The sequence below is a fragment of the Urocitellus parryii genome, chromosome 5 (genome assembly GCF_045843805.1).
Source record: "Urocitellus parryii isolate mUroPar1 chromosome 5, mUroPar1.hap1, whole genome shotgun sequence".
In the NCBI taxonomy this organism is placed as follows: Eukaryota; Metazoa; Chordata; class Mammalia; order Rodentia; family Sciuridae; genus Urocitellus; species Urocitellus parryii.
In genome coordinates, this window is record NC_135535.1 from 10,052,929 (window position 1) to 10,078,661 (window position 25,733).

Here is a 25,733-nt window from a genome sequence, read left to right on the forward strand (position 1 = left end):
TACACAGGCCTAGTCCTATTCTTCCCATTTGTTTCCTTGCTGTTCCTGGAACTCACCAGGCGTGCTGCAGCCCCAGGCCCTTTGCACTTCTGCCTAGAAGAAAGCTCTTCACCTGGTACCCATATGACTTTGTCCTCTCATCTTTCAGGTATTTATCCAGGGTCAAGTTCTTAGTGAGAGCTTCCCTGGACACCAATATCTAAAATTTCAGTCTCCACCTCAACCTTTTCCTTTCTAATTTCTTTGGTTTATTTTTCTCCTCAGCACCTAATTAGTTTGTGTGTGTGCGCGCGCGCACACACACACACACACACACACACACACACACACCTTATTTGACTTCTATATTATTTGCAGGCCTCTTTGAAATATAAGTTCCAGTAGGGTGGGGATCTTCTCTTCTCTGTTCATTATTGTTCCCTCAGTAGTTAGAACAGTGTCTGCCATAGCAGGTCCTCATAAATATTTGTGGAGTGAATCACAAAATGGGCCACCTGCACCAGCTTCAGGGGCTTTCAGATTTTTCCTGTGTCACTCTCTTGGGGCCTCCTGCAATCCTCTGGACATTTGGCTCTAGTTGTGCTCTGGCCAAGCAGAGTGAATGAGAGATGCCTTTTCCCTTTTATTTGTTTGTTTGTTTATTGGTACTGGGGATTGAACCCACGGTGCTTTTTGAACCCAGCCCTTTTTATTTTTATTTAGATACAGGCCCTCACTAAGTTGCTGGGGATGGCTTTGAACTTGTGATCCTCCTGCCTCAGCCTCCTCAGCCACTGGGGTTACAGGCTGTGCCACCATACCCAGCACCTTTTCCCTTTTCAAGGGGCACTTTAACCTGGCTCCTGTGAGCGCGTTTTAGGTGAGGACCTTGGCTTTGGGAGTCCAGGAGGCAAAATCCAGCCTCGTCCAGCATTTGCGGCCAGCTTCTTCCTGAAGGTGGTTTGGGCACTAAGTGCTGCTGCTCTGGATTCCAGCAAATTGGGTTCAGGTCCTGGCACTTACCTGGTCTGCTTGAGCCTCAGTGCCTTGTGAGACACAGGGAGACCTGCCTTCTCTTGGGGTGTTCTGAGGATTAAGATGGTGATTCATCTCCTGAGGCGTCTGGCACTCAGTGGATGAAGGTGGCAGTGCTGCTGGGGGTGGAAGGTGACAGGACTGATCCCTTTCCCTTCCTCGCTCACTTAGCAAAGAGGTTGGAGCTGGAGCCAGGGTGAAGGGCTGGAGGGACCTTCTGGTGGGTGCAGCCTTTGAGGTCAGGGTGTGGTGGCAGGTAGATGTGATCTTTGACCTCAGCTAGCCTTCCCTCTGAACTGCACACCTGCCCTGTGACAGGCCCTTTGCCTCCTGCCGGTCAGGACCCAGCCACAGGCAGAACCCCCACTTCCTGTCTCTGGGCTGCTTTCCCGTGGACATTGCAGCTTCCAGGTTTCTTCGTGAGCTCAGAGTCCACTAACAGATGTGGATCCCTTTGCTCTCCATAAAATGTGGCCACCTGTTAGAGGATGGGGTCCCGTGAGTGGGGCGTGCTCCTGTGTGGGTGGTCAGGTGTGAGAGCTGCTGGAAGGAAGCCCAGGGGTGACTGCAAGCCGGTGCTCTGATCAGACCTTGTGTCCTCCATTGGCTTTGTCATGAGGAGGGGCAGGAGGTGTTGGTGGTTCGGGGGGGGGGGTGTCACTGTCCTGCTGCCAGGACCAACCAGCAGTTGTTCCAATCATGGGACATCCTGCTGTAAGTGGCCAGGACTCTTGTGGCCTGATTTTCACCTTAGGCAGTTCTGTATGCTCCTAGAACCCCCACGTGGCCTGTCTTGTGAGGCCTGCTCTTGGCCGGGTGCCTCTGGGCTCCTGTCACCTCCTGGGCAGCTGTCCCACTCTTGCGGAAGCCTGGGGCCTGGAGAGTTTCCCTGCTTGGAGTAGGAGTGGGCTCAGCTGTAGGCACCCTGACCAGCGTCTGTGAAGCTGAACTTTCCAGACCAGGGCTCAGAGAGGGACCCGCCTGGCTCTGAGTGCCCCTCCTAAAGCTCAGCAGGTGCTGGAGGAGGGTTCTCTGGTGGGGGCTGAGCTCCCCAGTGAGGAGCTGGCAGTGCTGTGGGGGGTGAGGGGTGGTCTCCATTATCCCCTCCAAGGACCTCCTGGGTGCCCAGCTGGTGGACTTGCCAGGTTCTTTAGGTTTCAGCCATTCATTCTTGTGACATTCATTAGACCTGCACTGTGAGTCACACATCAAGAAGCCCACAGGTGCACCATCATTGTCCCTTGGTAAGTGCCCCCTGGGCTGTGTGCTGTGACTGGGCTGCTGAGGGGAGGCCGGGAGGGCTCCTGAACTGAGCCTTGAAGGACAAGGAGGGATCCTTCACTTTATGTCATTCTGTTGCACTTCTGGGGATTTTGAACCCAGGGCCTCGATGAGGTGCCCAGGCTGGTCCCAAACCTGTGATCCTCCTGCCTCAGCGTCCGAGTCCTTGGAGTCCGGGTGTGCACCGCTGCCCTGGCTTTTGTCCGTGTTTCCTTTTGGGTGGGAGTCTGCATGCCCCACTCCAGTTGTTCTTTGGACACTGACAGCTCGAGGCCTCTCTGGCCTCTTCTCTCATGGGGAAGCCAGAGAGCCTCTGCCCTTGCAGATGCCGTCAGTTTTCCCTGAACAAATCGGGCGGGTGCGCTGGGCCTGGACAAGGGACTGGTGAGCAGAGACAAGGAGAAAGGCCACTAATATCTGGCCTCAACCCCGGGAGACAGGACTGGCCCCTGGGAAGTGCCTGGAGTGGCCGTCACTGCCATCACTGGTCCTGGGTTTTGTTTTTCTGCTGGGTGCGTCCCAGGAGCGCGTTGCGGGACCCGCATCATGGTGGGCCAGTGGTGCGCAGGGAGCCAGCCCAGGTGGGCGGCAGGAGGGATGGCAGGAGGGACCGTTGTTATGGGTTACAGCAGATGTTTCCACCCGGGAAGATGAAGGGTGGAGGCTGGAGAAGCGGGAGGAAGTGAAGAGGAGGCTGTGCAGGGACAGCCTCCAGTACAGGCCCCAGGTCCCCAGTGGCTGCCCGCTCCGCCGTCCTGCCTCCTGCCCCCTGCAGCTGGGCGGGGAGGAGCCTGGCCTTGGGCTCTGAGTGGGGGACAGAGGAAGAGGACAGGAGCGAGGAGGCACGTGCCTGCCTTCCCCCCACTGGCCGCCCTCCTAGCCAGGACGGTGCCAGGATGTGGCCGGTGGTTTCCATTTCCTTTCTCCACCTAGTGATGGTGGTGGCTGCCGCTTCTGTGCACAGTGGCCAGTGTCCACTGCGTCACTTCATCCTCACGCCAACCCCAGGAGGCTGGGTGGGAGCCAGGCCATCCTTTCTGTGGCTGCACTGCCGTCAGCCTGTGGGGGCGCCCCGCCAGCCCTGGCGCTGGGGCCTGGGCTGGGACACCGAGGCAGGGCCTCCTCTGGGCTGGGGGTCGTTTCTGAGGCAGCTGGAGCCCGCTGGTCAGCTTCTGCCTTGGCCCCAGTGGCCCTGGCTGCCAGTGCTCCTGCTGCCCTCCCCTCCTGGGGGTCCCCCGCGTGCCTGGGCCTGCTGCGGGACGCTGTCTGCCCTGTTCTAAGCCACCCTGACCCCACTGGCCCCCCGGGGCTCGGCCCACTCCTGCTTCCTTTAGAAACGTCTAATCACTCGCACACCGTTGGGAAAACACGGGAGAGCAGAAGACCGCGTAAGCCCCGCACCGTCCTCTGTGTTGGTATTCTGGGGTTTTCCATCTTGGTATTATTTTCTTCTCAGTTAAATTCTGTTCTGTCAAACTTGCCGTGAGCTGGGGTGAGTGTAGGGGTGAGAAGAGCTTGGGCTCTGGAGCCAGCAGGGGCTCCAGGCCTCTGTCCTCTGCTACTAGCTGTGTGACCTCAGGCACATCACTTAACCTTTCTGTGGCTGAATCCCATGTGAAATGAGGATGAGGACGTAACTTTGGTCGGGTGTCCTGCGGGGGAAATGGGGAGAATACGGAGGGGACGGTGCCGAGCGCAGGGAGGGGCCGGGTAGTGTCGGGGGGTGACTGGTTTGAAGCTTGTCGTCTGGCGGGGACACTTAGGATGCACTGGGGCAGAGGAGTGGAGAGTTTTTTGACTTTTGTGGTGGTGGAGATGGGACCCAGGGCCTCCCACATAGTGAGCATGTGCTGTCACTGAGCTGTACCCCAGCCCTGAGGTGGCAGCATCAAGCAGCTGGAGAGGCGTGCGCAGAGCAGTTCAAGGAGCATGTGAGAGCTGAGCCTGGACCTGAACAGCGGCGGCCCTTCCACACAGAAAAGGAGAGGGTGGACCCTGTTCCAGATGGCCGCAGCCAGGCAGGCGGCCGGGGATGCTCGGGGCTTCCCTCTCCCAAAGGCATGAGGCTTGGAGTGGACAGGGTGCAGGGCCCCGAGCTGCGGCTGGAGAGCCTGAGCTGGGGGGGCGGCTGCACGGGCTACCAGCCCCCTGCGGCTCACGGGAGCAGCACAGGCAGCGGTGTGGACTCGTGCCACCAAGTTTCTCCTGAGTGGCCACACTTTGTAGTCACAGCTTTTAGTGGCCACGTGGTACTGCCTGAGTGAACGTAGCCACGTTCACCATTGTACACGGGTGTCGAGGCATGGCGATGTGCGTGCCGGGATACATTTTGGTTATATTTTGGGTGGGGGGTTCCTGGGACCAATTCCTATGCCTTCCCTGGCTGTGGAGAGGGACACAATCTCTCCAGCTTCTCTGTCCTTAAAGCCCCCAAGTATGGGAGAGAGGAGGAAACGTGGCAGGTCTGAGTGTTCTCACATTCTCCTTCAGTCCTCACACTGTGAGGGAGGTGAGGCTTGTCCCCATTTGAAAGGAGAAAACTGAGGCTGCCTTCCCACGCTGCACCCTGCTACTAGTCATAGAGGGAAAGACATTGCAAAGCTTCGGTGTTTTCAGAGTCCTGCGTTCATGGCGCCCTGAGCCTTAGTTTCCTTGTCTGTGAAGAGATAGCTAATGTTCATTGAATATTTACTACCTGCTGTGTGCTATTGCTAGGCGCTGTTATTAAGGTTCTGTGAGACAGATGAGGAAACTGAGACAGAGGTTAAGTAACCTACCTAAGGTCATGCAGCTAAGTGGTAAGTTCAGAACTTGAACTCAGCCAGGTTCTAGACCTGCACTGTGTTTTTTAGTGTATCTGCCTTGTATGGTTTTGTAATAAATAAATGAAGCAATCACATAAAGTACTTAACTCAGGAATTACTGCACAGTAAGTGGTCGGTAAACATCTCTAATGCAATTACAGTAGTCTTCCCTTATTCAACAGGGGATTCATTCCAAGAACCCCAGTAGATGCCTGAAACCAAGGATAGTACTGAAAACTATATATCCAGCATTTCAGGGCTTCTCTTTGGCATTTCCAAATTTCCAGTATTACTACTCATGAACCTTAAGGCCATCATTAAGCAATACAGGATCACTTGAACACAAGCAGTGCAGTACAGTGACCACTGATCTGGCAACTGAGATGGCTACTAAGTGACTTACTGGGTGGGTAATGTATATGCTGGACAAAGGAATGAATTTGCCCCCTGGTTGGGACCTAGCTGGATGGCATGAAATTTCATCTTGCCACTGACAACAGCATGCAACTTATAATTTAGAAATAATTTAATTCTGGAATTTTCCACATGATATGTTTTGACTACAGTCACTGAAATTGTGGAAATTGAAAACTCGAACAAGGGGCTCATTCCTGGCCCCCTTCCCCAGAGCTCTTTGGGAAGCCAGTGCCAGCAGGAAGCAAAGGAATGCGATGGACGCTTGCATGCCCAGGCCCTTCCCCCCAAGGCAGAGTGGTGAGGCCTGATCCCCGTGGTGTCTAGTGGGGAAGGGATCTGAGTTTGCTTCTGGAATTGAAATGCTGAGCTCTTTGCCAAAAAATTGTTTCTATAATTTGTGGGAGTGAGAAGCCCTTGCTCGCCCAGGGCCTTCTTGCCGACAGCATGTGCTCCCACCTGCTGTCCCATTTGACCACCGATGAGGAAACTGAGTCTGTCAGGGACACTGGGTCAGGGAGCGGGAGGTTAAGGTCTCTGTGCATCTGGGTCTCCAGCTGGGCCCTGGGGGCTGCAGGGCTTCCTGTTAGACCTCTGACTTCCCACTCAGTTCTGTTTTTGTCTCTCTCCCCTCCTTTTCAGGTCCCTGCAGGCCCAGACTCAAGGGACAGCCTGGTGGGGGCCACAGGTGCCTGTGTAGGAGCCGGCTGCGTTGGTGAGGTGGGCATGGGAGACGGAGCCCAGCTGACTGGAGACCCTGTTTTCTTCCAGACTGAGGGGGCAGGCAGCAGGGCCTCCCCACCTGCCCCACAGAAGATGCAGTTCTTCGGCCGCCTGGTCAATACCCTCACCAGCGTCTCCAACCTGTTCTCTAACCCATTCCGGGTGAAGGAGGTGGCAGTGGCGGACTACGCCTCAAGTAACCGGGTTCGGGAAGAAGGGCAGCTGGTCCTTTTCCAGAACGCTCCCAGTCGCACCTGGGACTGCATCCTGGTCAACCCAAGGAACTCGCATAGTGGCTTCCGGTGGGTGATGATGGGCAGGGCACCCACCCACACCTCTCCTTTCTGATGCTCTGCATGCGGGGAAGCCGCTTATTTGGGTCTCCAGCTGAGGGAGCGGAGGGGCAGGGGAGACTGATCTGGGGACGAGGGAGGCTTCCCTCTTTGCACACTCTGGGCACTGGGAGGGAAGCCTGGGCATTTCCTGTCCGGAGGCCTGGCCCCTACCGATCAAGGGAAGGGGTGGGGTGGGAGAGGCAGGTGAGGTCCATCACCGTGACCTTTACCCCTGGGCCTTTATAGGCATGACCATCCTTGTAGGGGCTGGCCAGGATTTGTTCAGGAGCCTGTAAGGGATGGCCAGAGATGTCCCTTCTCAGGCATGTTGGGATGACTCCCTAGCTGGGAGGGCAGGACAGCCCAAGGCTGAGGTCATGGGGCCAGGGATGGCATAAGCCAGGCCTCTGACTGCAGGGGCCATTGTGGAGGTGGGCTCGTGCTGATATCTCCTTTCTGCCTGTTTGTCCCTCTGACTGTCCGCACCCATCCCTTCGGCATGCACTGAGCATCTGCGGAGTCTGGGCTGAGGCCAGGTCCCACGGGAACCCGGGGGGGGGGGTGACAAACACGTCTTTAGGGAATGTGCAGAGCAGGGCCTCCTGGCACAGGCACCAGGACACCCTCGGGAGCAACGCACTTCCTGTTGGGTTGAGCCCAGGGAGTGGTGGGAAGGAAGTGACTACTTCCTGGTGGGCCGGCTGGAGCCCCTGAGCTGCTCTGGAAGGACAGGAGGAGTTTGTCCTGCACGAAGGTGGTTCTAGACCTGGGAGGTGCACGGGGCAGAGCCGTAGGCAGGGCCCTTGTCTGACTCCCAGGCTCTAGTGAGAAGTGAGGCCCAGGGAAATCTGGGTCCATTCTGGTTGAGGAGGCGCAGCGTCAGGAGCCTCAGAGAGTGGCCAGCTGGGGGCCAGGGGCCAGGGGCCAGCTGCCGGGAGAACAAGGCCAGTATCATGGCTCCGCCCAATCAGGTGAAAATTCAGACCTGGCTCCACAGGGAAGCTGGGGTGGAGGTCCCCACAGTAGATGCTGTTCCAGATGCTGGCAGCAGTGCCATCCAGATGCCGAGTGCACACTGCTGGGGTGGCACCTTCTGGCTGGCCGTGATCAAGGCCAAGGACAGTGCAGCTTGCCCCTGCAGCTGCGGGTGTTGGGAAGACACAGCAGAGCAGGGCAGCGAGTCCACTCCACAGGGGACCACTGGGACCTGCCCTGGGGACCCCACCGTCTCCATGTGCAAGTTCTGTGGGTTGTGAGGACTCTTCCCCAGGAGTGCAGACTTGCCCCAGTGACCCTGAGCTCTGTCCTCGGCACTCCTCCTTCCCGGGGGATCAAAGCCCTCAGCGGCAGCGTATTGGCCACACTGATAAATCTTCTGTACTTCTTCTCTTTTTGTTTCTTCTTTCAGTGCTGGGGATGGAACCCAGGGCCCCTGCTTGCTAGGCATGTGCTCTCCCACTGAGCCTCCCCCAGACCCCTGCTCTTCATCAGGTCTCCTTGATAGTTTCCAGAATGGGTTTCCTTGTTACCTACTGAGGTAGGCCAGGAAGGCGGCCTCCCCTCATATGGGTGGGGAAACCGAGGCTGGTGGGAAGTGACACACCGGGGTGGCGCAGGCTGCAGTGAGGAGGCAGAGCCTGTGTCTTCCTTTCCTGAGCCAGTCCTCTCTCCGTGCTGCTGTGTCGCTTCATGTTTTAGATGGACTAAGGAGCACTGGCCAGTTTCAAGCTGAGTGCGCAGTCTCCAGGCGTGCCTCGCTTGGCTCTGGAGTCCTCTCTCTCCTCCTTGCCACCTGCTCCATCTCAGCCAACGGCAGCCCCACCCTGTGCTGTGGTTGTGTGATCCAGAAACCCTGCTTGGTCCTTGGTTCTCGGGGCTCCTTCACCCCCAGATCCAGGTCATTACTGGCTCGGACAGGCTGTTCCTGGGTGGGATGGAGTGTGCTCCTGCCCCACTGGCAGTTGCACCTGGGCGATGAGTGACAGGAAGCCCAGCGTGACGGGGGCCAACCAGGGTAGACCTGTGGTCCCCTCCAAGCGGCAGCCATGCCGGACAAGCGCTGGGCTCCTGTCTTCTTTCGACTATGTGAGGCCTCCATTTATTCTCTGTCACCTATGGTCCCATCTGGCTCTACCAGATCCACCCGTCACGTCTACTTTTCTTGCTGAGGAAGGTAGACGGATATTCTCTCTCTTTTATCTAATTTTTTTTTTTTTTTTGTACTGGGAATTGAACCCAGGGGTCTTTACCACTGAGCTACACTCCCAGTCCTTTTTATTTTTTATTTGAAATGAGATCTCAAAATAATATGCCCAGGCAGATCTCAAACTTGTGATCCTCCTGCCTTAGCCTTCTGAGTAGCTGGGATTACAGGTGTGAGCCTCCATGCCTGGCCAGTCTCTCTTTAGGGACAGTTCTTGGAAGTTGCACACGTACCTTCTGTTTGAACTGAGTGTCCGGCACAGCTCACTGCTGGGAGGCCGAGAGGTGTAGCCTGGGTCCCAGACAGCCGCGTGCAAACCTAAAGCCCGGCCTTCCACTTTGCTGCCAGCTCTTCCAGGCCACGGTCATGGCACAGGTGGACCCCCGCTGCACCCAGCCTTCCAACCTGTCACTGTGGCTGTGGTCTTGCTGTCCTTCTGTCCCCTGCCAGCCTGCTGAGTGATCTTTGGGGAGGGCAGTCTGTTGTGCCCCTCCTCTGCTTAACCCTCACGGCTTCTTGTTTGGTGGCATATCAGAGGCCCAGCCTGGCTTCGAGGCCCTGTGAGCAGGCTTCTGCTCATCGCTCTCAGCTCTGCCACCTTGTGCTGATGACCTTTGCTCTAGTTCTCACTGTGCCCTCCCTTTGCTTGCCCTCCCATGGCCTTCAGGCTAGAGCAGGTGCTTCTACTGTGTAGGCACCGTCCCTGCCCTGGGGGAACTGTCTTGTGTTCCGTGGTATCCCCAGCACCCAGCAGATTTGTGGATGAAGGACAGTGATGTATTTATTCACCTTTAACTGTACTTCCCATGGACACCATGTGCTGTCCCCTCTTCCAGAGGGTGGATAGTGGTTGGATTCAGGGAGTAGGGGGTGGACCAAGAAGCAGGAAGCAGTGGGTGGAGGCTGCAGATGGGCTGCAGAAGTTCAGGATAATGAAGAATCGCAGACATGGTAATGCCAAGGCCAAGAGTATGACCTGGCAGTGGGGTACCTTGGGGACTTGGAGGAAAGGGTCAGGGCACACACTGTGCCGAGCCCTGGGGGGCTTGTTGAGTGGTGTTTCAGTCTGGGCTCTTTTGCTATAATAGAATACCCAGCTGGCTACTGTGCACACAGGCTTATGTAGCCACCGTTTTGGGCACTAAGAGTGGGCAGCCCTGTTGTGACCTGTATGAGGGCCCTTTGGTTGTGTCATGAGGTGACGGGTGGCATCATGGTAGGAGTGCATGGGAGAGATCACATGGTGAGACAGGAAGCCACAGAGTGGCCCGTCTTGTTCTTTTTATAACAACCCACTCGGGAGAATAACTGCAAGGCCAGCATTAAGCCCTTCTAAGGGCGGTGACTCCAGTGACTAATTACCTGCCACTCCAAGACTCGAGCACCACTTAATACCCCCGCGTCAGAGAGGTGTCAAGCATATGAACCCTTGGGGGACATGCTGGGGGGCGTGTCACTGGCACCCTCCTGACCCCCTGAACACCTTGCAGTTTGCAGGGAAGGCCTGCTCCACCCGCTGTGCTTCCAAGGAGTGGGGTTCTGCCTCCTAGATGTCTCCTCGATTTCTCTGGAGGGCTTTGGGCCCTCCCCAAAGTAGCTTCTGTGTTGAAGTCACATGGAGGTCCTGTGTCAGCCTCACGTGGAGGTGTCCTGTCCTGCTGTTGCTGCTTTCAGCTGTGAGGAGCCGCCCTGGGATGGGGATGGAGTCGGGACCTGAGTCTCACTCCTCTGGTCACACTCCCTAAGGCCTGTGAGTCCCACATTGCCCCTTCTTGCGGGGAGAGATGGTGACACCATCACCAAATACCTGGTTTGTTAGTGGCCGCTGCCAGCTTGCTGCGGTCTAAGTGTTTGCTCATTTTGTGGTCACATGACCCTGGGAGGCAGTTCTCCCCAGCCCGGGAGAAGTCCCACGGTCCTGCCACCTGACCTCACTGGGGTGAGCGTTTCCCTTCACCCCGTCCCGCTCTCCAGGCCCTGCCTTTCCCTCTCCCTTCCCTCCATCCTGCACCCCAGCAATGTGAGCGGATGGCCTTGGTGACCTCTCTCCCATAAGAGGAGCACCCTGAGCTACCTCTGTACCTGTGTCCCACCTCCCTGTGGTCCAGAGGTGCTCCGTCCATCCACTCGCCACGGTCCCCCAGCCACTTCATGACGTCATCTCCTCAGTTCCCACACAGCCCTCTCCCTTCGCTGTTAGGTATTTCCTGCCAGGGACTGAATGTTTGTGTCCCACAGAACTCCTATGTGGCTGCCCCAGTCCCCAGCATGATGGCATTGGAGGGGGCCTTGGAAGGTGATCAGGCCATGAGGGTGGAGCCCCCATGAATGCCATCAGTGTCCTCATAAGAAGAGACATAAGAGAGACGCTCTGTCTCTGCCACGCGAGGACACTTAGAAAGAGGGCCCTCAGCAGGACCCGTTGGTGGCACTGTAGACTCCCAGCCTCCAGAACTTGGTTTAAGTCCCTGGGGGGTCTGGCAGCCTCCAGCGAAGGCCTCACCCTCTACTATGCAAATGTGCTCCTTTTCTTTAAAGTCTTTCTCGGTGCCACTTTCTGCCAGGCCCTGCCGAGGTTTAACTCTCTAGTCTTCTCCTCCCTCTGCCTCTGTACATTTTTTGTGGCTCCGTGTTTGAGCGCTTGCCAGGAACACACACAAGGCCTTGGGTTCCATCCCCAGCACCTCACACACACAAGAAAAAAAAATAATGAAATATATGACACAACGTGGAAAAGTATCTATAGCTCAGTGATTTATTAGACACCTCTGTGGCCACCACCCATGTCAAGAAACAGAACGTTGTCGCAGCCCTGAAGTGCCCCTTCCCTGCTTCCAAAGAAAGGTTACCATAGCCTGACTGGGACGTTAGCAGCTCTTGTGTTTGGCCTCTTTGCTCCACACTTTGTTGGGGAGATGTGTGTGAGTTGTATGAGGCTACGTGAGTCATGTTCATGTGCACCATACAGTGGTGCACAGTGGTGTCCCGTGAGGTCAGTACCTAGTGACAGCATAGTCATCCTGGTCTCTATAAGTCTACTGTGATGTTTGCCAGTGACATTTCTCAGACACAGCTCGTTGCCAAGTGGCACGTCATTGTTTATTGCAGTTTTATTTACTCATTCTGCTGTTAGAGATTTAGGTTGGTTGGGTGCATGAAGGATGTGTGCATCTGTTAGGCACATACGCAGCAGTATTCTGTTTGGGACATAGGCCGCGTCAGCTTCCGCTTCAGCAGGTAATACTCATTTGATTTTCTTTCCTTTGTTTGTTTTGTGGTACGGGAGATGCTCTGTCACTGAGTTATATCCCAGCCCTTTTTATTTTAGAGATAGGGTCTCACTAAGTTGCTGGGGCTGGCCTCAAACTGCGAGCCTCCTGCATCAGCCTCCTGAACCCCTGGGATTAGAGGCATGTGCCACTGTGCCCAGTTTATGGAGCTTCTTGAGCCTCTATCTTGGCGTCTTTCCAGTTTTGGAATATGATCAGTCAATATTTTTATTGCTTCTGTTCTCTCTCCTCTCCTTTTGGGATTCTAATTGCACATATATTAAATCTTTATACTGTTTTCAGTATGTCCTTTTTTTTTTCTTCCTTTTGGTATCGGGGATTGAACTCAGGGGCACTTGACCACTGAGCCACACCCCCAGCCCTATTTTTTTGTATTTTACTTAGATAGAGACAGGGTCACATTGAGTTGCTTAGCACCTTGCTTTTGCTGACACTGGCTTTGAACTCGCCATCCTCCTGCCTCAGCCTCCCCAGTCACTGGGATCACAGGCATGTGCCACTGTGCTGGCTTCTCCTCCTGGTTCTTTTTCCCTTGTCCGTCTCTGGTCACTCATTTCTGTGAGTGAGTGGGTGAGTGAGCGAGCATGCCTGGTAATTTTCTTCTTCATGCTGGATGTGGTCTGTGCAATGATGGTGGCCGGGGATGGTGGTATCTTCCTTCAGAAGATTTCACTGAGTTGCATTAAGGTTCGGGCTTTGTCGAGGTCGGCCTGTCTTTTGGACTCCCACTCCTAAGTCGTGACCTTTACTCTGGAGGGCAGCGGCTCTGAAGACCCGGCTGACAGTGTTTTTCCAGGGTCTGTTTGCCTTCTCCCTTGGTGGCCTGAACTCTCCTGTTTCCCCACTTCTAAACAGCTGCCAGGGCTGCTTCTCCACTCTCTCCTCCTTGTTGCTGTTTCTGTCTGGTTTCTAAACCGTGCTCTGGTTTAGTAGGGAACATCGTGTGCAGAATTAGGGCTCATTCTCTGATTCCCTCAAGTCCTGGCCACCGGGAACTCCGAGTGCAGCGTTGCCCGTCCTGGGGAGAGTGCCAGGAGCAGCAGGCCGCAGCTTACACTTGGTGTCTGTGACTCTCCCACAGGTCCCAGGGGGCCGGAGTGAGGTACTTATCTCTGTGGGCTTCTTTCTTTTAAGTTGGCCCTATGCATCCTGCCTGCCTTGGTTTCTCTTTGGTCTTCAGACAGCTGTATGCATTCCCTCCTGCCTTCGCACTTGCTAAGCCGAGGCTGGTCTGATACCAGCTCCTGGGTCACGGCCAGGAGCACAAGTTCATTCCTCGAGTTTGATAGATAATGTTTGTATGATCATTGAATAAGATATTCCCTAAACTTCACTATGACCTATTCTTTGAAACTTAGATAATTTACATGTGTCTTCTTCTTTTTTTTTTTTTAATTTTAATATTTATTTATTTATTTTAGTTTTCGGTGGACACAACATCTTTGTTGGTATGTGGTGCTGAGGATCGAACCCGGGCCGCACGCATGCCAGGCGAGCGCGCTACCGCTTGAGCCACATCCCCACATCCCCTACATGTGTCTTCTTAATATTTAAACATGGCACGGTTTGTAGTTATCTTTTTGCTGTTGATTTCTAGCTTAATTGCATTGTGACCAGAGAACATGGTCTAAATATTTTCAGGTCTTTGAAATGTGTTCAGATTTGCTTTACGGCCCTCATAAGCCCAGCACTGATAATGTTTATTTGTGTGTGATTGAAAAGTGCCTCCTGTGGTTGGTGGGGAAGCTGTTTTATGTTCTGTAGTCTAAGAGTTTGTGCCCCACCTGGGTCCCTGGTGTGATTGTGTTTAGGGAGGGGCCTTTGGGAGGTGGTGAGGCTCATGAATGGAATCAGTGCCGTTATCCAAGAGGCCTGAAGGAGCTGCTTCCACAATAGGGACACACAGGAGGTGCCACTCTGAGGAGCAGGCCTGCGTCAGACACCCTGTCCACGGGCACCTTGTCTTGGACTTCCTGCCTCCGAACGTGCGAGTGATAATTTTTGTTGTTTTAACCAATTCAGTCTCTGTTTGGTCAAAGCAGTCCACGTGGACAAAGACGGCATGCCCGTTAGGTCAAGTTCACTAACTTCCTACATCCAGAGGGTTGCAGTTTGCTTTTGTCTACTTGTTTTGATTGTGAGTAACAGAGGATGGGTAAGTATCTTGCTGTGGTGGTGGATTTGGCTATTCTCTTCATTCTCTCTCCTTTGGCTTTATTTGGGAGTTTTCTTATTAGGTACACATTGATTTACCATCGTCGCGCTTTCCTGGGGAAGTGTGACTGCTCTGGGCCTGACGTCATGGTGGTCCCTGGCTTTCCCCTGGTTTGTGTTTATGGATTTCCTTGTACTTCTAGTCTTGCCAAAGGTGTGCTGCCTGTTACTCCTTACACCCTATTTCGCGCCTTTAGTTTATTTATACTTAATGTAATCCTGACATATTGGGGTTGCAATCTACCATCTTACTCTTTGCTTTCTTTTCTGTTCTTCCTATTTTGTTTCCTTCTTTTTTTTTGGTACCTGGGATTAAACCCAGGGATGCTTAACCACTGAGCCACATCTCCAGCCTTTTTTATATTTTATTTAGAGGCAGGGTCTTGCTGAGTTGCTTGGGGCCTCGCTAAGTTGCTGAGGCTGGCTTTGAACTTGTGATCCTCCTGCCTCAGCCTCTGTGCTGGCTCTTGTTTTCTTTTGCTGTGTGTGTTTTTTGTTTTAGTTGACTTTATTGAGATGCAATTTATTTTTTATTTTTTATTTTTTAAAGAGAGAGTGAGAGGGACAGAGAGAGAGAGAGAGAGAGAATTTTAACATTTATTAATTTTTTCTTAGTTCTCGGCGGACACAACATCTTTGTTGGTATAAGGTGCTGCTGAGGATCGAACCCGGGCCGCACGCATGCTAGGCGAGCGCGCTACCGCTTGAGCCACATCCCCAGCCCCTTGAGATGCAATTTACAAAAATAAAATTGGCCAATTTTAGGTGTACCATTTGTTGGGTTTTGATAAAGGTACATGTTCATGTAACCACCACCACAATCAAGATAGGGAATACTTCTGTGAGTCCCCAGATTTCCTCTATGCTCCTTTGCCATAAATAGATCCCCTGCACTCGCCCCAGGACCTGCTTTCTGTCACTGTGGTTTTGCGTTTGATCCTGTAGCACATGGGCTTCTGAGCCTGGCATTTTTCACTTAGCATGATGCTTTTGCAGTTTGTGATTGTTTTCTTATTATTCTGTTTCCCCTCTTTGTTGGCTTGGAAAGTACTCTCTGTAGTTATTTTTAAATTGTAACTCTTAGAAACGGTTCCCCAGTTCCCCATAGTCCGTCATGTTGCTTTCTGTGCATCTTGGTAGCAGAGACATTGACTTTGTTCCAAGCTGTCTTTTCGAGGCTGTGTGTATAGCAGACAGTCTTGGAAGACAGAACTGGGGTTTCCGAGAGCAGAGGGCAGCTTTGCTTTCTTTTTAGTACAAAAAGTTCTTCCCTGGTAGCAAAGGATAGACTGGTTGTTTATTGTCAATCATGAAAGAGTCCAGTTTCTGAGTTGGGGTTTCTCTCTTGTGATGCAACATAAGCAAGTGATATATCTGCCCTCTTTATGTCCTCTGAGGGAATTGGGATCCCTGGACACTGGCACAAATGTTGAAACCTTGGCTATTGCTGTGAATAGTAAACAGCCTTTTGTCTTTGGCCCAGGAATTTTGTGTCTTCTCCCAACATCTGTGAGACTGTGTCAGGCTGACCTGTTCGTATACAAGTAGCATGAAATCAGGAACCTTCCACAGTCCTCAACAGGACCCCAGAGGTTACAGCTCACTGAACTGTATGGTATGATAACCTCTTCCAGAAAAGCAAAAGGGTCTTTTGTTATGCCGTGTGTTGTTTTTAAATTGTGCATTTTATTTTAAACCCAGCAAGACATTGTGCCACCAATGTTCTATGTAGATTCACTCATACATCTGCCATGTCATGGTGTTTCATTCTCTCTGGCTCCTTTGACCATCCACCTAGGATCATGTTCCTTCTACGTGAAGAAAAATCTTTCATGGGCTGGGGTTGTGGCTCAGCGGTAAAGTGCTTGCCTAATATGTGCAAGGCTCTGGGTTCAATCCTTAGTACCACATAAAAATAAATGAATAAAGATGTTGTGCCCAACTAATTAAAAAAAATCTTTCATATTTCTTTTAGTGTGGGTCTACTAATGACAAGGTCTGTGGGGGTTTGTGTGTGTGTGTGTGTGTGTGTGTGTGCACTTTGCTGGGGGTGGAACCCAGGGCCTCATATTCCAGGAAGTGCTCCACCACTGAGCTGCACCCCACCCCTTCCAGTTTACCCTTGAAGGGGTTCGCTTGCTTCCTTGCAGAGTGCAGGACTCTGATTGGCATATATCTCTTAGCTCTTTAGGGACGGGATGTTATTCTGTTATCTCTGGCCCCCGGTACCAGGAGCCAGCTGTCATTCTGATGTTTGCCCTTTGAAAAGAACCTCTTTACTCACTGTTTCCCTTATTTTCTCCTTACGTTTTGTTTTCTTTCAGCAGCTGTATTATGGCAAGGTATCATTATTGCTCTCACGTCAAACTGTGTATTATTATCAGTTGTTGTTATTTCACAGACTACCTCAAAACGTGGTGGCTTTACACCATGATTATTTATTTTGCCTCAAGCTCTGCAGTTTGAGCAGAGCTCAGTGGGAAGTGCTTAATTCTAGTCTGTGCCATCAGCTGGGGTGGCTTGATTGCATGATCGGCCTTGAAGATGTCTCTCCTGGCTAGTAAGTTGGTGGGAGTTCACCTGGGGCCAAGGGTCCTCTCTACACCTTGCTTGGGCTTCCCCTGGTACGATGGCAGGGGCCCAAGAGAAGTAGAAGCCTCCAGTCTCTTTTGACCTCAGTCTGGAAACTGGGACAGCATCTTGACTGCCACATTCTCTTGGAAAAGCAGTTTCAGAGCAGGAATAAAGGGTAAAAAGATACAGCTTCCCACTGCTCAGCAAGAGGAGTGTCAAGACTTTGGGGCCGTGCTTTAAAACCTCTACAAGGTGCTAAGTTTTCGTGCTTTTGTTTGCTTTTTGTAGGGAGAAGGGCTTATAGGATACAGTGAATCAGTGGAATAATTTTAAAAAGCAGTTTTGGAAAGCGTAGGCATCCGTTGTCCAAGTGAGGCCTGCTGCTGCATTTTCTGTTCTGATCTGGACTCACCCATGTTGAAGGGGGAGCTGCTCATTGCGTGCTTGACGTCTCGCCTGCTGTCCTGCATGCTCCCCGTTTCCTCTCCATGTTGTATTCTGCTTACTTTCCTGATCTTTCTCCCCTTTGCCAGCGCTGTCCCACGGCCACATTGGAGGGGCGTAAGCGAGGCTGCCAGCAGCCCGGAGTGGTTATGGGACCTCGTTCTCCGGAGGAGAGTGGCCAGACCCAGATGGCAGGCGCGGGGCCAGCCAGACGTAATGGACCCGAGCCTCCTCTAGGTGGTCCTCACCCTCTGGCTGGGTCCTTGGACTGTGGCTCGGCTTCGTCAGTGTCTCCCATCCATTTTCCTCCCCTTCATCTTGAACTGCCTCAGGAGCCCACTGGGCTGCTTTCCTCTCTAGCCCGCACCCCTACCCCCGTGTCCCGTTGGCGCGCTTGGAAGTCACTGCTCTGTCTGGTTCAGTGGCGACGGAAGGTCTGGTCTCGGGCCTCCCCGAGGCTGCCGTCTGCCGTTTGCTTGGATGGCTAGAATTGACCCCAAGCAGAGGCCAAACTGCCCGGGCCGCCTCGGCTTCTCCTGCCCAGACTTCTCGTTGCTTTCTGGAGCCCTGCCCCTTCCCCAGGTCTCCCAGGCACCGGGGCCCTCCCTGGTTCCCAGACACCCCAGGGCAGTCCAGACTGGACCATTCTCCCTGTACCCTGAGGCACTCGGCCGAGAGGCGCCCTAGACACTTTCCACCGAGCCTCTCCCAAGCGCAGATCTGGTGACTCTTCCTCACAGAACGCCACTCTCTGTTTTCAGGAACTGAGCCAGCTGGGCCCCCGACCGTGTCCCTCTGCACTTAGAGTGTCCAGGGTCATCAGGTAAACCTTTTTCTGCCCGTCGAGTTCTTTGACGTCCCTGGCTCTCGTTGGCTGCTTCTTCCACAACCCAGGTCCCGCATCACGGCATTTCTGAAGTGCACTCCCCCAGGGCTACCTGGAAACCCACCCAGTGTCGCTGCTCCCCCGCCACCTGCTGTCCCCGACCAGCGCAGGCAGCTGAACTAAGATCACTCGTGTGAATTTGCAGGGGCACAAAATAAAACACAGACACAATTTACCTTTACCCGAGCTTCGGGGCCACTTGCCTGGCCCTCGGCCTCCGGCTCCCAAAGAGGGAGAGCAAGAGAAGGTGACGAGAGGCTGACGAGAGCGAGGGGGCATGGTCAGAAGGGGGCTCTTACTGGGGGGGACCGCTTGTTCTTAGAAAGTTCTGTCCACAAAAGGGCAGAAGGGGCAGGACTCAAGGGAACAGGTGAGTGTAACTCAGCCCTAGGGGCACGCCCCCCAAAGAAGACCTCCTTGCCATCCGAGCTGTCTGTGACCAGGCCACCATGAATGCAGTGGCTGGCCAGAGGCTGGGGCATCAGGACTAGAGGGCGTGGTCATTCGTGTGGCCCCCACACCATTCGCTAGTTGTCTCTCGTCACCGGCTGTTCTGCTAATATGCCTGGCTGCTGAGCTCCTGATCTTGGCGACTGTATTTTAGAATTCTATTTGATTCTTTCTTCCAAGTTTCAAGTTCTTTGTAAAAATTCTCAATTTCCTATCTTCTTGAGTGTTACCATAATTATTTTAAAGTCTTCGTCAGAGAACTTCAGTATTTACGGCCCCTTACAGACCTGTTCCTGTTGCCTTCTTTCCTGTCTGAGCCCACCTGTCCTGTGAGTTTGAGGATGTGCTGAACATTGTATTTGCACATGAGCTGCTGGGACTCAACTGAAGCCTAGTTGATGATTCTCCACTGGGAGCAGAGTTGCTTGGCTTCTCCTGGCTACCTGGGGACAGTTTCAGTCGGTCAGTCTCACTCCAGTTTTTGGAACCAAGTGGTCTGAGGCCATGCTGTGCTCCTGGGAGGACCTGGCCCTGTGTGCCTCAGCCTCCTTCCTGGACTGTGAGCCTTCTGGATCCCACCCAAAGTGAGAGGTGCGCCCCGGGCTGTGCCCCGGCAGCCCCCTGGGCGCAGCCCCCTGCCCTGAGTCCCAGGAGGCTGTCAGCACGCGGTTTATATTCTGTCCTCTCAAACAGCATCCATCCCTTGACTCTGGGCTCAGGCAGGGCTGGCTTCTGTCATTGCTGGGCTCAGGCAGGCCTCCGCCACCCCTTCCCAGTCGGGTAGCTCATCATGGTCTTAAGAGGCAGCGAGCATCTTGTGATCTCCCGTCCTGCCCCTGGGCTGTGCACCGTGGGCGTCTGTCTCCTTTATCATCTGCTATGGTGGACTGGGAGGTCCTTCCTGCCGTCCCCTTGGTCATTCAAAGGCCTGTGCCCTTACCCATTGCTCCACTTCTGCATGTGCTCCTCGGCAGCAGCCTCCTGGGAACGTCATCTGCACCTGCCACCCATAGCTCCTCACTTCCCCGCTCCTCAAGCCCACTCCCAACAGGCTGCAGTCCCACCACTGCACTGAAGGCTCCTGTCGGGGCCACTCCTGCAGCCCTGGTGCCGGACCTGGTGACCGACTCCCAGCTGCTCCGTCTGCCCAGCAGCTGCGTTCCCTGTGGTTGGGTTGGTGAGTTGGTGAGATGGAACCCACTAGCCGAGGGGTGGTGTGTGTGTGTGTGTGTGTGTGTGTGTGTTGGGGGACCTCCTTGTCCTTCCCACTTTGTGCCGTTGTTGTTCTCATAGCACTTATTACCCGACAGTCCGCCCAGTGTCTGTCTCATCGTGGGCTTTTAAAATCTTCCTCTTCTTGCTGATCTCTAAGAACACAGGCTCTGGGAGGGCAGGGCGTCACCCAGGGTCTCTTCATTCCTCTCCCTTTAGAACGGGGTCTGGCACAGGCCACAGGCTCAGGAGGTGGCTGTAAATGACCCCACTGTGTAGGGCCTGCCCCCTGTTGAGACCGCACTGGGCCCTGCCTCCACTAGACCCAGCTGGCTGCTGGGCTTGTGTGGGTGAGGCAGAACCTTCTGGTATGTTGAAAGCCCTGATCAGAATTTCAAGTAGCTGCTGGGCTCGGTGGTGTAACCCCAGTGGCTTGGGAGGCTGAAGCAGGAGGATCACAAGTTCAAAGCCAGCCTCAGTAATTTAGCAAGGTCCAAAGTAAGTCAGGGAGACCCTGTCTCTAAGTAAAAAATAAACTTAAAAAGGCTGGGGATGTGAGTCAGTGGTTACCCTGGGTTCAATCCCTCAAACCAAAAAAGAAAAAAAGAAATAAGAATTTCAAGTGGCCATCACTGACATGGATTATCATGGCTTTAGTGTGGTCACATTGCTTTCTCATCTGTCCTCACGGCTTCCTGTGAGGAGGAGGGAAGGTACAATTAGTCTTGTTTCAAATGGGGCTCAGGGAGGGAACGGTTTTTCTCAAAGCCACACAACAATTTAATAACAGAACTTGAATTCAAACCCAGTTTCTTAAAAATAACAAAAAATTGTTTTCTGATTATAAAAACATATGCTCACTATAGAAAATCTAGAAACTACAGAAATGAATAAGAACATTTAAGTTACTATAATATCATGCAGATTTTGACATATTCCCTTCTAGTCTTTTTTTACACAGTTGTAGTCACATTGTAACACTTATGATTTTTATTCTGCTTTTTTACAAAATAAATATTTCCATGTCCTTTTTTTAAAAAAAACTATCTAGTTTTAGTTTTAGGTGGACACAGTATCTGTATTTTATTTTTCATGGTGCTGAGGATGGAACCTGGCGCCTCATGCACGCTAGGCAAGCGCTCTACCGCTGAGCCCCAGCCCAGCCCTCTGTGTTCTTTTAATTTCATTTTACTGACTGCTTAGTGTCCATCCCACAGATGTATCCCAATTTATATGATCTTCTATTGCTGGATGTTTAGGTTAAATTTTTAAATTCTTACCATGTACCAGGGGCCAGATATTGGAGACTAAGGCCTGAGATGTAATGATCAAATTAGAAAGGGGCTGTGACAGAGCTTTGGTTAAATAAAATATAAAAGCCGGTGCGGGGGGGGGGCGGGGGGAGAGGGGGGAAAGTTTTTGCACATTGAGAAGTGCAAGCCAGGCTCCTTTCGGCTGTGGGCGGGGATGAGGCTGGCTCTGGTGGCCTGCATGGGGACACCATGGCTGCAACTGCACAGGGCTGAGGGGCCTGCCTGGCTCCGTCCTGTCACCGCAGACTCTTCCAGCTGGAGTCGGAGGCCGACGCGCTGGTGCACTTCCAGCAGTTCTCGTCGCAGCTGCCGCCCTTCTACGAGAGCTCCCTGCAGGTCCTGCACCTCGAGGCCCTCCAGCACCTGACCGACCTCATCCGCAACCACCCCAGCTGGTCCGTGGCGCACTTGGCCGTGGAGCTGGGGATCCGCGAGTGCTTCCATCACAGCCGCATCATCAGGTGCGCGGGGCTGGGTTGGTTTGAACTAAAAAGGAGCCGCCTGGCCCTGGGTCAGGACTCAGGAAAGCCAACTCAGGTCAGGAGCAACAGAGCATACCCAGTCCTCAGCTGGAGAGGGCTGAGTGGGGGCTCCCACCTGGTATCTCCTTCAAAGGTCTGATGCCCTTTTAGGCAGCTGGATGCCTTTGTGGTGTGTCCATTGGGCCAGCAGTGAGGTCCATGGAGAGGATGCTGCCAGCTCTTGCACAACTGGCCAGTGCCCAGAGGTAGCCACATCTCCTCTGGTTCTCCCCCAGGACCACTTGCTTCAGCCCCTGGGCCTGCAGCTCAGGCCCCACTGTGTTTACATGTAGGATCCTGGACGTCAAGGTGTCTGATGTCACAGCAGATCTGTTTCCTGGGCAGGTGCAGCAGGTTCTGTACATGACATTTAAGCCCAGAGAGGTTAAGTGCATTGGTCAAGGTTAGCAGGATTTCTGCGTCCTGTGCCCTTTTCCATGTCACCCCGTTGCCACTTCATGCTGGTGTGTCCCTGGGTCACCTCTCACTCAGATGTGAAAGTGAACTAAACCCTGATACAGATCATCAGAAACCCGATAAGTGGCGACTCAGCCCTGAGTCTGAACCGGCCGGCTTGAGCGGGGTGGCACTGCTAGCACCGACACCAGCATGTCCTGACTCCCCAGCCCGCGTCCCCTTCTGTGCCTGGGCTTCTTGGCCCCAGTTTGATCACTCCCCTGCCTCCCTGCAGCTGTGCCAACAGCACGGAGAACGAGGAGGGCTGCACCCCCCTGCACCTGGCCTGCCGCAAGGGGGACAGCGAGATCCTGGTGGAGCTGGTGCAGTACTGCCACGCCCAGATGGACGTCACCGACAGCAAGGGAGAGACTGCCTTCCATTATGCTGTGCAGGGTGACAACTCCCAGGTGCTGCAGGTGAGCAGGGGCCGGGCAGGGTAATGGTTCTGATCACACCTCCACGTACCCTACCGCAGTTCTCTCAGGGGCCCTGGGCTCATGTGTCAACGTGACACTTGTCAGGAGACAAGGTTGGCCTCTGCTGTGACAGCCTGGGAAAATCCCCCAACCCAGCCAACTAAACCACATCCACATCCGGCTCCGGCCAGTTGCACCGCTGTGAGCCTGCCTCTGTGAGCCCGCCCTCTGGGCTGGTGCCTCCAGGTCAGACCTTGCTTGGGGGCTCTGGCTCCAGGAACTCAAACAAAACAAACCAGACTCCTTCTGGCTCTGGTAGGTGTGTGTGTCAGAGGTGCTTGTGTGGATTTTTTAATTACTTAGAAGGTTTTTTTATTTTTTAATTGTTATTTTAAAACTACTGTATTAGGTTGAAAGAAAACAGGAGAATATCACATAATGTTTTAATTGTCTAGAAAGAGCAGCCCCTTCTGAAGGGTGTGTCCTTGTCTCTGCCTTGGCATTGGATTCTTCTGGAAATTGTGAACTGTACCTTGTGCTTAGTGTTCCCTGAGAGTGTGCTGCAGGCACTGCCTCGAGGCCAGGAACACACTCTCTGGTCACTATTCTTGATCAACTGCTGACGGGCTGGCCTGGTCCTGAGTGCTGTGCTCTGGTCCACCCTCAGGAGGCCCCTGGCTGGGGCATTGTCCTTCTTTCTCTCTCCAAAGAAACTGAGGTTCAGGCCCCACTAAGGGCCACAAAGCAAGAGGCAGGTGGCCCTGGCCTCCAACCTTGATGTCAGCCCTGTTGTGTCACCAGCCGGCCTGTAGGCCCAGGGTCACCATGAGGTGATCCTGATGTCACATGGGTGTCCAGTGGCCATAATTAACCTCAAGGAGATAGCATGCAGCAAAAGTGAGAAACAAACCCCTCAACTGTACCAGGACAGTGGCCTCCATATCTGAGGATTTTACATCCACCGACTCCTCAAACTGAGAATCGAAATGTTTTTAAAACATTGCTTCTGTACTGAACATGGACAGACTTTTTTCTTGTGGTTATTCCCTAAACAACATAGTATGAGAATTGTTCATATAGAGTTTACATTGCCTCCGGTCCTGCAGGTGATCCAAGATGATTTGAAGTGCGTAGGAGGCGGGCACGGTGGCACACCTCTAACCTCACTACCTGGGAGGCCGAGGCAGGAGGATCAGAGTTCAAGGGCAGCCTCAAAATAAATAAATAAATAAATACAATGCAATAGAGGATGTGGGAGGGTGTGTGTTAACATTCATATAAGGATGTAGACATCCAGGGACTTTGGAATGGGGACATGTGTCCTGGAACTAATCTGTGGATATCAAGGAACAACTGTCCTTTTCTTGAAAGTATAACATCTGCACATAGAAAAAACATTGAAGCTGAACAGGAGAATAAAAATGGAAAGCAAGAAGGGCTTCTACCTAGAACCTCAGGGCCCGCCCCTAGATGCCACCACCTTCTAAGCTTCTTGATTGAAGGACTTTGCTGTGAGCCTAGTGGCCGCCCCTCCCCGGTCGCCCTGGCCACCTGGTGCGCCACTGCTTTTCCCACAGCCCCCTTTCCCTGTCGGTCCTCTTTATTTTCTTAGTGGCATCCTCAGGGCATCAAATCCCTTCCCCTTCAGTCCCCCAAAGAGGTGGCCCCGGTGGGTGTCGGGGGAGCATGCAGGGGGCTTCAGCCTGTCCCTGATGTCCTGCCGTCAGCTCCTAGGGAAGAACGCCTCTGCTGGCCTGAACCAGGTGAACAACCAAGGGCTGACCCCGCTGCACCTGGCCTGCCAGATGGGGAAGCAGGAGATGGTGCGCGTGCTGCTGCTGTGTAACGCCCGGTGCAACATCGTGGGGCCCGGGGGCTACCCCATCCACACCGCCATGAAGTTCTCCCAGAAGGGGTAAGACCACCCCCCGCCCCAGGGAGCAGGATCCTCCACAGACCTCAGAGCAGAGGCCCAGGTCCCCGAGCCTCATCAGATGCATATCAGCTACACCCCAGGGGCTGGCTAACAACAGGGTGGTGGCTGTGAACTTGGTCCACAAGCTCACCTATGCAAGGAATGGAACTTCCAGAATTTTTCTGTACACACCTTAATTTCTGACCGTGAACCTCCCTCTGCGAACATGGAGAAGGTCCTGCAGTCTCGGTCTTTCCAGAGGTCCTCCCTTCTCACCCTGCTCTACACACAGCTCCACCTTCTGCAGTTCGGTGCAGGCTGAGACTTGGAGGGGTCTCCTCCTTCCTGGCTGCAGTGCTTGGTGGCTTCTGCGCCTGGCTCAAAGCCCAGGGATGTTTGGCCAGTTTGGCCAGGGTCCTGTCTGGCCAGATGCGTTGCTCCCTCCTGGCTGGTGGCAGTGCTGGCCTGCAGGTGCTGAGCCCATGTCCTGGGAGCTCTAGACACTGTCTTATCTGTCCCCTTCTCCCAGACTTGGGAAACTCGGCCTCTGGAAAATTCTTCTACCAGTATGAGTGGGGAGTGGAATCAAAGAGGTGAAATGTCACAAAGTAGCATTTAGCAGGAACGGCATCTAGGTTGAATGAATGGGTGAATGACTTCTTGGCCCATTGACCCTGTGGCCTTGCAGAAATGAACAAAATGAGCCCTGAACCAAGCAGCTGCAGGACAGGAGACCCCAAGTCACCCAGAACCTGGCAGTGCCACCTGCTGGAGGGCTGTGTGTGCAGACGAGGAGGCTTTCCTTCCCTGCGGCTTCACCTACTTCCTCGGCCCCACGGGACACTATTGTCCCTCGAGAGGTCTTGTCTCAGCTGGGATGAACCTGCCTCCTTCCTTTTTTTTTTTTTTGATATTAGAAATTGAACCCAGATGTGCTTTATCACTGAGCTACATCCCTCTTTTTAAATTTTTTAAAAATTTGAGACAGGGTCTTGCTAAATTGCTGAGGCTGGGCTCAAACTTGTGATCTTCCTGCCTCAGTTTCCCCAGTTGCTGGGATTCCCGGCGTGCCCCGCCGCACCCAGCCTAAACCCTGCTTTCTTGATTTTCCCTAGCACAGCCAAAATGGACTGGAACTTGTCAGAAAGACTTGACCAAATGGTTACAGAAAATACCAACACCCCCAGTGGTCAGGTGGCCTAGTTGCGGGTTGTGACCTGAAAGGACACCAAGTGACAGGTGATGCTTTTCTGTACCCAGGGGGC

General features: G+C 53.4%; 1 protein-coding gene across 10 annotated transcripts in view; it reads left to right on the plus strand.

Moving 5' to 3' along the window:
• Pla2g6 (phospholipase A2 group VI) overlaps positions 1 to 25,733 on the plus strand; it is a 47,605-nt gene that overhangs the window by 3,411 nt on the left and 18,461 nt on the right. For 2 of the 10 annotated variants that reach the window (XM_026411439.2, XM_026411445.2), the window contains exons 2-6: positions 6,156 to 6,201; positions 6,285 to 6,538; positions 21,403 to 21,618; positions 22,370 to 22,553; positions 24,281 to 24,468. In XM_026411439.2, coding sequence (XP_026267224.1) covers positions 6,330 to 6,538; positions 21,403 to 21,618; positions 22,370 to 22,553; positions 24,281 to 24,468 — 797 coding nt within the window. In that variant the 5' untranslated portion in view covers positions 6,156 to 6,201; positions 6,285 to 6,329. The other 8 variants (XM_026411440.2, XM_026411435.2, XM_026411437.2 and 5 more) reach the window with 7 other exon arrangements.